This window comes from Physeter macrocephalus, chromosome 4 (assembly GCF_002837175.3).
Source record: "Physeter macrocephalus isolate SW-GA chromosome 4, ASM283717v5, whole genome shotgun sequence".
Lineage (NCBI taxonomy): Eukaryota > Metazoa > Chordata > Mammalia > Artiodactyla > Physeteridae > Physeter > Physeter macrocephalus.
In genome coordinates, this window is record NC_041217.1 from 95,634,175 (window position 1) to 95,648,563 (window position 14,389).

The window sequence follows — 14,389 nt, forward strand, 5'->3', positions numbered from 1 at the left end:
CCTCTTCGGCAGCTCCAGACTTCTCCTGGACTCCCTCCTGGCTAGCCGTGGTGCACTAACCCCTTCAGGATGTTTTCACTCTGCCAACCCCAGTCCTCTCCCTTCGATCCAACCAAAGCCCGAGCCTGAGCTCCCAGCCCCCACCCGCCCCGGCGGGTGAGCAGACAAGCCTCTCCGGCTGGTGAGTGCCGGTCAGCACCGATCCTCTGTGCGGAAATCTCTCCACTTTGCCCTCTGCACCCTTGTTGCTACGCTCTCCTCTGAGGCTCCAAAGCTCCCCCCTCCGCCACCCACAGTCCCCGCCCGCGAAGGGGCTTCTAGTGTGTGGAAACCTTTCCTCCTTCACAGCTCCCTCCCACTGGTGTAGGTCCCATCCCTATTTTGTCTCTGTTTATTCTTTTTTCTTTTGCCCTACCCAGGTACGTGGGGTGTTTCTTGCCTTTTGGGAAGTCCGAGGTCTTCTGCCAGCGTTCAGTGGGTGTTCTATAGGAGCACTTCTACGTGTAGGTGTATTTCTGATGTATCTGTGAGGAGGAAGGTGATCTCCGTGTCTTACTCTTCCGCCATCTTCCTTACAAACGTTCCTGTTTTTTGTGTGCCCCCAGAGGGTAAGGTTGGTTCAGTGGCTTGTGTAGGCTTTCTGGTGGAGGGGACTGGTGCCTGTGTTCTGGTGGATGAGGCTGGATCTTGTCTTTCTGGTGGGCAGGACCGCATCCGGTGGTGTGTTTTGGGGTGTCTGTGAACTTAGTATGATTTTAGGTAGCCTCTCTGCTAATGGGTGAGGTTGTGTTTCTGTCTTTCTAGTTATTTGGCATGGCGTGTCCAGCACTGTAGCTTGCTGGTTGTTGAGTGGAGCCTTGAAAATAGTCACAGCTCTAAGACGGCTTTCTTTTTCCCTTTGTGCTTAGTCGGGTTTCACTTGCTCACAGGGGGCCACGTGCAGAGTCCTTGCACCCGACTCTTCTGACCAGAGTTCCTAGTGTGGAATGGCTACTCCTAGCACCTCAGCTCAGGCAGGCCATGTGCATGGGTCTGATTCCTTTTTAAGGCATTTTTCTTTAGGTTCTTTTCTGATTTCCTTCATGATTATTGGTCCTTTTGGATTTTCTGTTTTTTCTTGAGTTAGTTATGTTAGTTATAGTTCCTTAAAAAGCCATGTAGTTCATCTTTGTGTTTAAATGTATTAGTAAAATATCTTATATGTTGTTTTACGATTTTTAAAGTCTTCATACCATTTCTCTTACATTCTTAATGTCTTCTTTTTAATGAGACTTGATTGTCTGTTTTTTTGTAGTATTTTTAAAGAACCAGTTTTTTCTTTCATTAATTAGTTCTACACTGTCTCCCCGCTCACTCTGATTTCATTAATTTCTGTTGTTTACTAAAGTTTTTTTTGTTTCTATTTTCAAACAAGTTAGGTTCTAAAAGTCTCATAATAAGTGTATTTGTTTATAACACCAAAATGACTGAAGGATTTGTTTGCATTCTTTACTGCATTTTCTGATAGGATTGTGAATCAGTCCTTTGAGACTTTAACACCAAGCAAGCCACTCTTCTCTTCCTGCTGATAGATAGTCTATAGGGCAGTGATTTTAAGACTTTAGTGTGCATCAGAATCACCTGAAATAAACAAAGTAGAAAATGTAAACATTGTAATCCTATCCATTACACTTTTTAAAACAAAAGCTCCAAAATTCTGATTATTGCTGGGATAAAGCCAGTTCTTTATTTTTATAATCTTTGGTCTCTGTTGCCTTCAGTGTGTTTGATTACCCTCTTAGACAGTTACAGTTAGCATCTGTACCAGTTTGCTCATTGTTTTTTTTTTTTTCTTGATTGCTCCTTGAGTGTTTTCTTCCAAGGTTGCATTTTCAGTTTTATATGGACTTTTTTTCTGTTTTATCTCTTTCTTCCTTCTTCTCTCAATTTCAGCTTTCCAGAAATGAGGAATTCTTAAAATAGTTATGTAAAATTTCCAAAGTATTTTTTTTTAAGAAGATGTTGGGGGTAGGAGTTTATTAATTTTTTATTTTTTTGCATTTTACTTTTGCTGTGTTGGGTCTTCGTTTCTGTGCGAGGGCTTTCTCCACTTGTGGCAAGTGGGGACCACTCTTCATCGCAGCGCACGGGCCTCTCACTATTGCGGCCTCTCTTGTTGCGGAGCACAGGCTCCAGATGCGCAGGCTCAGTAGTTGTGGCTCACTGGCCTAGTTGCTCCGCGGCATGTGGGATCTTCCCAGACCAGGGCTCGAACCCATGTCCCCTGCATTAGCAGGCAGATTCTCAACCTCTGCGCCACCAGGGAAGCCCCCCAAAGTATTTTATGAGAGAGACACTCTCCTGGTTTTGTGGTAGGAATTTTTTTGAATGGGTACAACTTTTCTGGAATGCAATTTTGGAACTAGTATCAAGCTTTATATTTGTTTACATATTTTTGACCTATAATTGATCATAAGGAGATAATCTGAATTTGGATGTATGCTTACGTACAAAAATATTAACCATAGTTTTATTTGTAATTGTGAAAAATTGGAAACTCAGTATCCATGGTAGAGCAGGGGTTAATTGCATTATGGTATAGCCATGGGATAGAATATTGTGCAGCTATTAAAAGTATTTACAAAGAGATTTTTAATGATGTGAGGAGGTGCAAATGCAAAAGGATTAAAAAGCATGATTAAATTGTGTAAACAGGTTGGTCTCATTTTGTTAAATTTAACTATGTGTGTTATGTGTGTATGTGTGGTGTCAGTATAAGAGTATAAATGACTAGAAAGGAATATTCCTAAATATTTAGAATGACTCCTTGGATGAGATTATCGGTTATTTGTGATTTCTTTCTTTACGCCTTTAAGAGAATGTATAACTTTCATAATGAGAAAAATACTCTTTATTTTTAAAATGTATTTAGGATTTGATAGTGTTCATCAACAGAAATTATTTAACATTTTTAAAATTTGTTATTGAATGAAAGATTCTTTAAATTCTTTAGTGCTTTACAGTTTTTAAAGTTTCACATACATAATTTTATATAATCCCATAATAACCCTTTTTTAGTCCTCTAACCCTATATATCCCCTCCCCCTTCCCTCTCCTCACTGATAACCACTAGTTTGTTCTCTATATCTGTGAGTCTGCTTCTTTTTTCTTTTATTCACTAGTCTGTTGTATTTTTTAGATTCCACATATAAGTGATATCATACAGTATTTTTCTTTCTCTGACTTATTTCATTTAGCATAATGCCCTCCAAGTCCAACGACAGAAATTATTAAGATAGATTAGTGGTATGATTCAAAGAGGTACCAGAGATTTCAGAGTTACAACTATGTTCAAATTTTATTGTTGGTAAGATGTAACAGCTAAATGTAAGACTGAGCAATACCTTGTCAATTTTACAAGTTTAGATGTTTCTTTTATTAGAAGACATATATACTGGTTGTAAAAAACTGAAACAGTATAATGTGGTTTAAAGCAAATACTGAAAGTTCCTTATGTACCTGCTCATTTTTTTCTCAGAAATAGGTTCACACTATATATACTATTTTGCAATTTGCTTTTTTCTTTTTTAACTTATTCCTATATCATTCTTCCCTTAATTTGAAGACCATTATGTCTAAACATGTGGGTTTAGGAGAAGAAGAAATTATGAACAAGGTCATAGTGGTAAATTTGACTTTTCTTTTTCATGAAATCCATAATTGAAAATAGATTCTCTTAAAAGCAAGGAAAATCTTATAAAGAAGAATAATTAAGATTTTTTTTCTTCAAATCTCATGTTTGTATTTTTTTTTCTTTGAATTTGGTACTGTATTTTATTATATGATAGGCACAGGTTCGATACCAACAGCAGCATGAACAACAGAAAAAAGATTTAGAAATCCTCCATCAACGAAACATCCAGCAGCTACAAAACAGATTGTCTGAGTTAGAATCTGCTAATAAAGACCTCACTGAAAGGAAATATAAAGGAGACTCTACCATCAGAGAACTTAAAACAAAGCTGTCTGGTGTTGAAGAGGTATGGAATGTTGGGGTTGGTCTTCCCCCCCCCCAATTTAAAAGCACAGTTTAATTTGGTGACTTGATTTTAATTTGTTTACTTTATTACTTGTACGGGTGGTGTTCTGGATGCTCTGCAAGGATCTCTTGTAGTTTTAGGGTAGTCAGTTCAGACAATACGAAAAAAATTGAGAATCCAAAATCCAATAAAATGGACTAATTGAGAACAGCGCTAAGGTAAACTTGGATATTTTTAGTTGGGGCCTTGAGGAGCAGCTCTTTGGCACAGCCTTCAGATCTTTCAGTGTACTTTCAACATCAGCACAGTGTCTGTGGCTCAGGGTGCTCAGTGTTGGCAGGGTTGGTTCTTTCTTTCAGTCTACTCAACATATTAAACAACTATATGTAGTTTAGTGTCTAGAAATAATAATGCTAATAATAGAAATGGTTATAGCTAATGCTTTCTGAACACTGTTTTATGTGCTTTGCATATATATTAACTCTTTTAATTCTTATAACAGTTATTTTAAAGAAGGTACTGTTATTATCCCCATCTTACAGATGATGAAACTAAGGCACAGAGAGCTTAAGTAACTTGCCCAAGTTGGCATGGCCATAAGTAGAAAAGTGAGGATTGAAATCCTTTATTTACCTGTTTCTCGTACTACCTTGTTCTTTCAGGCAACAGAGACATTTAAAATATTTTGCTATAGTGGTACTTTCATTGATACTTTGGCAGTAATGATAGACTCCTTCCTACCATTATTTTACATTATTGTCATATGAGTTATTAGAAAGCATGTAGATTTTAAGTCTGTAATGTTTGAATGTAAAGATCTCCAGTGTTATTCTAGGTCACAAGACATCCAACTCCATTTCACCAGTCTGTTATGCTTAGAAACTCTAAAGCCTGACTGATTTTATGTTCAGATCCTCACAGCATTCTGCCCTAACAGTTAGATGTCTTCAGTCCTTCTCACTACCCCCTTCACCTTTCACACCAGTTAGTAAAACATTTCAGCCTGCATAGTACATTGGATAGTGAATACTTCATTATAATGCTATGTGGTTTCTTCTGTTTTAGCACTGACACTGGCCAGTGTATAAACACGGTGCTTTGTTATGTTGATTTTCATATAATGTAATCAAAATATTTCTTCCAAGGTTTGCATAAGACTTGCAAATTATGAGTCCTGGGAATTTTCTTTTTTAAACTTCTGAGTATTGTTACCTAATTATGTTAAATTATACCTTTTAGAGATTAGTACCCTAAAATTAATAATTACTACCATTTATCAGGTATTTACTGTGTGCCAGGCAATATGCTAAGTAGTTTATGTAAGGGTTTTTGTGAAGATGAAATTAAATAATTTATGAGGTGTTGTTTCTATTCTACAAATAAGGGAACTGAAATTTAAGGAGGTTAAGTAATTCCCAGGGTCACACAGAAGAGCCAGGATTTGTATTCTAAGTCTGCCTGATAGCAGAGTCTGTGCTTCTAAAACCACTATGGTATAATACTATAAAATTATTTTTGTAAAGTTTTTGTTAAAATCGAAAATTAATTAGGAATACTACATACTGGGCTTTAGTATAGTATACTGGCAACATTTGGACTGATACTAGCTGATCTCAATCAGCTAATAGTCTAGTATAGATTTTTTTTTAAATCTATTTTTTAATATTATTTTTCATATTTTCCATTATGGTTTATTATAGGTTATTGAATATAGTTCCCTGTGATATACATTAGGACCTTGTTATTTATCTATTTTATATGTAGTAGTTTGTATCTGCTAATCTTAAACTCCTAACTTATAGCCAGCCTGCCCCCCGGCTTCCCCTTTGGTAACCATAAATTTGTTTTCTATGTCTATGAGTCTGTTTCTGTTTTATACATATGTTCATTTGTATCATATTTTGGATTCCACATATAAGTGATATCATATAGTATTTCTCTTTCTGACTTCACTTAGTATGATAATCTGTTTTTAATTAACAATTATTGTCAGTTAACAATATCTCATGATTCCTTGGCTACCCCTGGAAACAGTTGAAGAGCTCAGGCCATATCTCACGCTAATGAAATCAGAATCTCTTGGGCATGGTACCAGGCATCAGTAGTTTTTAAAGCTTTCTAGGTGATTTCAATATGCAGACTAGATTGAGAGTCACTGCTTTGGTGGTAGAATGATAGGGCTTTCTTTTTATTTATATATTTTATGTATTTTGAAATTCTGTTATAATGAGCATTTATTAACAAAGTGATTTTTTTAAAAACTGTAAATTTCAAGACATCAGAAAATTCTTGTTACTGGTTTTCAAAAGTTCTAGTAATTTATTCATAAATAAGGATTGTTTTATTTTCCCTTGTTGTCATTGCATTAGATACTAGTGTATTTTACAATTATATTTCAGATCTACAAGTTACATGTGCCTTTAGAGAGACCTTCATTTCTTTAAAAGAACACCAGTACTAGAACTTTAAAGTTATTAAAGACATTTTTTTCTATTTTAAATATCTTAATTATAAATTACCAGACCAGCCAACTTCCCTTTTTCATAATGCAACTTTTTTTTTTTCCTCCTCTAGGAGCTCCAGCGGGCTAAGCAAGAAGTCCTCTCTTTGCGAAGAGAGAATTCTACACTTGATGCTGAGTGCCATGAAAAAGAAAAGCATATTAATCATCTACAAACAAAAGTGGCTGTTTTAGAACAGGAAATCAAGGATAAGGATCAGCTTGTTTTAAGAACAAAAGAAGCATTTGATACAATCCAGGAACAAAAGGTCTATTTTAAAATTTTCTAAACAAATTGATGGTTTATAAATGATCTATAAATGATCACATTTATAAATGATGCTTTTCCTAAATAAACAGACTTCCTAATTATTCATGTTTTTAAAAATATGTATCAGGTGGCTTTAGAAGAAAATGGTGAGAAAAATCAAGTACAACTAGGAAAACTTGAAGCTACAATAAAATCATTATCAGCTGAACTTCTTAAGGTTTGTTTTTAAAAATTTAATAGAATATTGATATTTCATTGGATTATGTAGAGATGTACATATGAAGCTCTTTTACAGGCAAATGAAATTATCAAAAAGTTGCAAGGGGATCTGAAGACCTTAATGGGTAAATTGAAACTGAAGAATACAGTAACTATTCAGCAAGAGAAACTCTTGGCTGAGAAGGAAGAAAAATTACAAAAGGAACAAAAAGAATTACAAGATGTTGGACAGTCTCTCCGAATTAAAGAGCAAGAGGTAGTTAATATTTTATATTTTTGCGTGTGTGACTGTTTGCAAAGCATAATGAATTTCCTCATGTATTTTTAAAACTTCTACTTCGTTATACCAGAGAATAGTTTTGGCTTTTTTTCCCCAGAAGAACATGACTATAATCAACAGAACTTAATAACCTATTTCAGTTTGAAAATTAGTTACCATGACTCAGATACCTTGAGTGTTCATACATATATATGTGTATGTATATGTGTGTATATATGTAATTATATGTATATATTTTATTTCACTGAGCTAATTCCTTTCTTATTTAATAGTAATTAATAGTTTTTAATTGTTTAATGAATAGTAATACATTTCTTCTTCAGTCTTTATTTTAGCCTTTATTATGCTTACTATAGGATTAACATATTTCAGGTATGCAAGTTACAAGAACAATTAGAAGCTACAGTTCAAAAACTTGAAGAAAGCAAACAGCTTCTAAAAAATAATGAGAAGTGTAAGTATTTTACCTTTTATGTAAATGAGGTTTGTAGCTTTATTCTTAACCTGAAATTTTTATTTGAATTCATAAGTCTAGGTAAATCAAGGTACTGCTATATACAAATAATCTGCTTTAAATGTACCATCTTAATGTCTTTGCTGTAGTAAATTATATCAACTGTCCTGTAAAACAGTTACCATCATTATTTTTTAAAAAACCGTATTACATGTGTCAGTAACCCAAAATTAAGTGTTGAAAATATTAACTATAATTTATTATTTAAATTCTTTACTACTACTTGTTATAATTGCTGTGTTTACCTACTGGTAATAGTATGAACTATCTGAAGCAAAAATATGAAATTATGCCTTTAACATTTTCTCAGTTTCTGATATTGATTATGAGAAATAAGAGTTTGAATTTTAAATAAACTGGAAGGTATCATTCTGGAAATGAAAGCCTTTAAAGAGATCCTTGACTAGCAGAAATATGTGCTTCTGATAGTAAAAGAATAAGGAGTCCTGTGTGGCAGTTGCTAAAATAAGAATATTTAATGACAAAAATTTAAGTGAACCTATGTTGTTCTCCTGTGATATAAGGTAGTTTTAAAAACTTAAAATTAAAAAAATTTCAATATAATTTTTAAATATTTAAAATTATTAGAAAAATTAAAATATTCAAAATTCTTTACCTTGTTTATTGTTCTTTCATTTAAGTAATCACATGGTTAAATAAAGAATTAAATGAAAATCAGCTAGTGAGAAAGCAAGATGTATTGGGACCTTCAACCACTCCACCTGTACATTCTAGTAGCAACACCATCAGAAGTGGAATTTCTCCTAACTCTAATATGGTAAGATTTAAATTAAGATGTTGTGAGTCCTCTTAGTAAATTTTCTAAAACAAACATATTTCCAGATTGTTAGGTGCTGGTACCTAATATGACTAGAGTCCTGCAATTTTTAGCACTGAAGTAGAGTTTAAGTTCCATTTGGAAGTGGGACATAAAGGTACACTTACTCTTAACAAAGAGTATATTTTAAGGGTACACTTCTTTGTAAGATTTTAATGGATATTGAAATCACTCAGTATTAACTAATGCCAAATGTGCTGAAAAACTGTTAACACACACACAAGTATTTAGGAGGCCTCAGTAAGGGAGAACAAGGTATGGGCTCAAGTTTGGCACTGTAGTAGAGGAGCCTAATCTGAATTCTATTAGAAGGAAAAGAGAGAAAGAAAAACCCTATTACCAGGCTTGTCAGCTCTAGATTCTGGAAGAAACTCGTTAGAGTTTTTTAGCTCCGAGTACCTGGATCTGGCTTGGTAATGTCAGCTAGGTCTAGGGATTCCTGGGAACTGACCTTGCACTCAGAGCGAGGTTTTGGGGTTCTCCTGCTGAACATAAACAATTTCACAGAGTATCAGCATCAGGCAAGGCCACTCTCTGTGATGGATCAAGACAAAAACAAGACCACTTCATAATCATGTCTGAACACAGACAAGAATATGACATTGCCAAGCCACAAAAATGGGCCAGTATCCTTCTATCCTGGCTAAAGTGAGTGACTGCTGCTCATTACTAATTATAGCTTCAACCTTAATACATTCATCCTACCTTATTAGATAAGATTTATTCAGATGCCCAGTCATATAGTTATCCCCGTTTCTTGATAGCATCCAGTCCACAGCAAAGCCCCATGTTCTTAAACTGTTCCTTAACTCACCTAACACATGACTGAGTCCAATAAATAACTCCCTTTTAACACTGTCTTACTGAGACACCTCTCTTACTAGGTTCCACGTGGTGTACAGTCTTCCTTGTTGCAAAGAGTGTGTACACCTCTAGATACGTTTATGGTGGTCTTTGACTGGAGGGCATTGGCAGAGGATTTAAAATGCAAATCCATAATAGAATTTTTAATCTACTCTAGTAAATGAGATAGTACTTGATGTTTAAAGGGAAAGGATTTGTGCTAATTTGGGAAAAGGTGCAGAATGAAGTGCCTGGTACTGAATTACGAACTTTAAAAAACTTGACAGGCTTAACCTCAATGACTGATGATAAATAGCTGTGTAAAAGGTATTGTTGTCATACAGCCACTTTTGTACATGAGTGCTTATTAAGATTTGTGTTGTATTGTCCTCTTGTAAAAATAAACTTTTCATGATGTTCGTTAATGGTGGTGTCACTATAATGAAAATTAGTGGCAGAGCAAATTATTTCTACGAACACAAATACTGTTTTTACTCAATCTGGCAGAAAATTATTTTTATTTTATCCCTTATTGGCCTTTTGATCTATGACTACCCCTCAACCCCCTTTTCGGTAATTTGAGGCCTCGAGGGAACCAAGATGGTTCAGAGGTCTTTGTTTTACTTCAGTTCAAAGGCAGGCCGAGTGGTTTTGTTTTGTCTAAGCTTGCAAAGCCACTATGAAAAGCCCTCTGGGCCAAAGGTATTCCAGCCTCATGATATATTATATAATGAAGCAGAGTTTTGTGGTGTCATGATAAAGAAAATCGGCTTCTGAGATAGTGTCCTTAACTGTTAGTTATTATAACAGATGCTAATGCCTCCTGGATCACTAAATACCATTTAGAACTAATTTCTCATCCTTAACCTTTTTTATGCTTTTATTTTCAGGTTGAGAGTAGACTGACTTACCCAACTTGTGGGATTGGTTATCCTGTCTCCTCTGCATTTGCATTCCAGAATACCTTTCCTCATCCTATAGCTGCCAAAAATACCATCCACCCAGTTTCAGGACCAAAGGTGGCCAATTCTAATACCTTTTTTTTTTTTAAATAGCAATTTATTTTTTAATTTAAAAAATTAATTTATTCTTTGATCAGTTGCTAAGTGTATTAGGTGATGTATTAGATGACTATATTTCTGAATATCTAGTATATATGTTTATAGGAAATATTATCTACATTATATGATTTTTTTTTGAGTCACTATAATTTATAATAACCTAGATATCAGTATGTTTAAACTTTTTTTATTCCTGTTCAGCCTCTCCATTTTTATTCATTCTTCTACTTATATCTTCTATAACTCTCAAACTTATCTAGGATTACTGACTTCATACTGCTGGCATATTAGCTGTGGTGACATTTTGGATCCCATTGTCAGAATTTAAGGGTCTGATGGACAGGGTTATAACAAATTATAAAATGTAGTTCTGGCAACATTATCTCAAATAGCACACACGCTTAGCAATCCCTCCAAACCTTGATTTATTTGCGAAGGCTTTTTTCTGCTCACTTGAGTTTTTCATCATTGTTATTACTGTCTTAGATATATACACTGTTTTCACATGTATTATAATTCTATTTTCACTGTAATTTAATCCACCCAGATGAGCCACTGATTCTGTTTTCATTCCTAACTTCAGGTCCAAATTGATTTTTTCCTAAATCATGGAGACAAACATTTTTGAAAACAATATTTTATAAAACGTAGAATTAAGGACTTTGAAACTGCTATTGTAAACTCTTTCTCAAATTAGATTTGGGCTGCCCTAAAAATAAGTTTGCTGTGTTGCTTAGGCATGTACTTCTTTTTAGCCATAACCTTATTAATTACTATTAGGAGCTATTGAGAATTCTCAGTGAAATGAGAATTAAGCCTGAGTTTTTATGCTTAGAATGTTATTATGTAAAGAGTATTTAGTTGCATTTAATTGGCTTTTCTTATATTGATTATTGAAAATTAGATATGTGTAATCAAAGGAATACTGTTGTTTTTAAATAAATATCAGTATGCTCAAGTGTGCTTCCGTCTTGGTATCGGTTTTTTCTTGAGAATTATTGTCAAACTCACAATTGCTTTTTTATTTTAAACAGCTTTCCAGGAGTGTATATAATGTCCAAAATGAGGACAGGAACTACTACAGATAATTACTTAGTTGGTAGGGCTAAATATGACTTATAAGATTACCTTTCTTATAGCTCTCCTGGAATCGGAGGAATCATTATAACAATCCTGTTCTTAAATACTGACTCAAGACTTTCAGTGTCTCCTATATTATTGATCTCCATATTCTTTTGATATGCATCCCTAACAACAACAACCAAAAAACCCTAATACTAACAAAACACTTGGAGTTTGAATCTCTGATACATGAATATTTATTTATTTGTGAATTGAATGCATATACTACTCAATTATAATGGTTAAAAACATGGAATCTGTTGTTAGAGTTTAAATCCTGCCTCTGTCAGTATGAAGTTGGGCAAGCCAGTAACAAACAAAAAACAATATCCAACTGTTGTGTTTCAGTTTCTCCATTTGTAAAGTGGAGCAATAATTTTATCTATCTTATTGGATTATTGTGAGTGTTAAAGTGAGCTGCTGGGCTTCCCTGGTGGCGCAGTGGTTGGGAGTCCGCCTGCCGATGCCCTGTGCTCCGCAACAGGAGAGGCCACAACAGTGAGAGGCCCGTGTACCAAAAAAAAAAAAAAAAAAAGTGAGCTGCTGCGTTCGCTTAGAATAGTGCCTGGTACATAAGTGCTTCATTAATGTTATCTGTTATTATTAATGGTAAAATGTATTCCAAAATAGAAATTAAAGAATGAGATTAAAAAATGTGTATATAAATCAAAGTTAAAAGATTTTCTTCTCATACACCAATGGGCAGTTGTAATCACTGCCTGCTGTGGAGACCACTAATCTAGGTAGTCTTGTGCTAGCAGCTATGGCGATTAAAACATGTTCTTTTTAGTTGCGGTAAAAAAAAAAAAAAAAATTATTTAATGACATTGAATCTGTGATATACCTGATTTCTTAAAATGTTACTGTCAAGATTTAGTACATTCAAGTAGTTGTTTAACTGTGAGGATGTAGAATTACATGAGTTAAATTAAGAAAGAAACAAAATCATGCTGAAGGAAATACATAGGAGTGTTTTAAAAGATTGTGCCATGCTGACAAATAGAAAAATCACTTGATACTTTTAAAGCAAAATAGACAAAATAACTTGTTTCTTCACTTTTATTTTTGAAGACAGTAATCTCTAAGGATTCATTCATTCGGTATATATTTAATGAATGTCTGCTATGGCTAGACATTGTTCTAGTTGCAAGAGATATAACAATGAACAAGACAAAATACAGTTTGTGGTGAAACACCATTATGATGGTAAACTGTAGTATCTTTCAGACTAACCTGTTATGAAAGAGGAGATGTTATTTGATGTCAAAGAAAGTACTTGTGACAGAATCTCTTAAAAACTTTAGAATATCTGATTCTGATTCCTTTTGTGTGGCATAAATTCACAAAGTCAAACATGATCAGATTTCATCCTGGAGATTATGAAGTAGGTGAGGGATTTTCTGCAGTAAGAAAGGAACTGAGATCAGATGATTGATTAATTTTTGATAGTGTTTAGCCCACAGTGTGTATTCAGAGACAGATTTTATCTAGAGATAGCATTTCTCAGTTTGATTAACCATCTCATACCACAGATAGTTCTAAATTAATTTTTATTTCTTTTGTATTAACTATTTTACAAATAGATAGAAATATATGAGCATGGGAAGCTCCCAAATATTTAAGAGGATGTATTGTCTAAATGTATCTCCTGTGGTCCCTAGTCCCCTTTTCAGAGAAAAAATCTTGGGAGTTTTTTGTGATATATTCGAAAAATACTTAAAATATATACAAGGATATATGTATATGTCTGTATTTTGTATACATGAGTGTTGGTATAGATAAGCATAAATAGTACATGCCCACTGTTCTATACCTTGCTTTTTTGTTTAACAGTATTATCATGGTACAGGTCCATTTTCATGTATTAGAATGTAAGTTTTTGCTTGCTTGTTTGTTTTTAATAACAGAATTATTCCAGTATATGGATTTACTGTAATTTAATAGTGCTCTGTTAATGGATGATTAAGTTGTTTTCAATCTAGATAGTCATACATGTTTCAGCAGTTATCTTTATATATACTTCTTTGTGGCTTTGTACAAATAGATTTGTAGGATAAATTCTTTTTTTTTAAATTAATTTTTATTGGAGTATGGTTGCTTTACAATGCTGTGTTAGTTTCTGCTGTGCAGCAAAGTAAATCAGTTGTACGTATACATATATCCACTCGTTTTTTAGATTTCCTTCCCATTTAGGTCACTACAGAGCATTGAGCAGAGTACCCTGTGCTATACAGTAGGTTCTCATTAGTTATCTGTTTTATACATAATAGTACATATGTGTCAATCGCAATCTCCCAGTTCATCCCACCCTCTCTTCCCCACTTGGTAACCATAAGTTTGTCCTCTACATCTGTGGCTCTATTTCTGCTTTGCAAATAAGCTCATCTGTACCATTTTTCTAGATTCCACATATAAGGGATATTATACGGTATTTGTTTTTCTCTTTCTGACTTACTTCACTCTGTATGACACTCTCTACGTCAGTCCATGTCTCTGCAAATGGCACAATTTCGTTCCTTTTTATGGCTAACTAATATTCCATTGTATATGTGTACCACATCTTTATCCATTCTTCTGTCAGTGGACAGTTAGGTTGCTTCCATGTCCTGCCTATTGTAAATAGTACTGCAATGAACATTGGGGTGCATGTGTCTTGTTGAATTATGGTTTTCTCTGGGTATATGCCCAGTAGTGGGATTGCTGGGTCACATGGTAATTCTAT

General features: G+C 34.3%; 1 protein-coding gene across 2 annotated transcripts in view; it reads left to right on the plus strand.

Annotated features, from left to right (window-relative positions):
* Positions 1 to 14,389, plus strand: part of SASS6 (SAS-6 centriolar assembly protein) — a 66,697-nt gene that overhangs the window by 29,420 nt on the left and 22,888 nt on the right. For both annotated transcript variants that reach the window (XM_055084419.1, XM_055084420.1), the window contains exons 8-14: positions 3,828 to 4,019; positions 6,594 to 6,788; positions 6,918 to 7,007; positions 7,086 to 7,265; positions 7,662 to 7,743; positions 8,445 to 8,581; positions 10,375 to 10,503. In XM_055084419.1, coding sequence (XP_054940394.1) covers positions 3,828 to 4,019; positions 6,594 to 6,788; positions 6,918 to 7,007; positions 7,086 to 7,265; positions 7,662 to 7,743; positions 8,445 to 8,581; positions 10,375 to 10,503 — 1,005 coding nt within the window. The remainder of the gene's footprint in view (positions 1 to 3,827; positions 4,020 to 6,593; positions 6,789 to 6,917; positions 7,008 to 7,085; positions 7,266 to 7,661; positions 7,744 to 8,444; positions 8,582 to 10,374; positions 10,504 to 14,389) is intronic.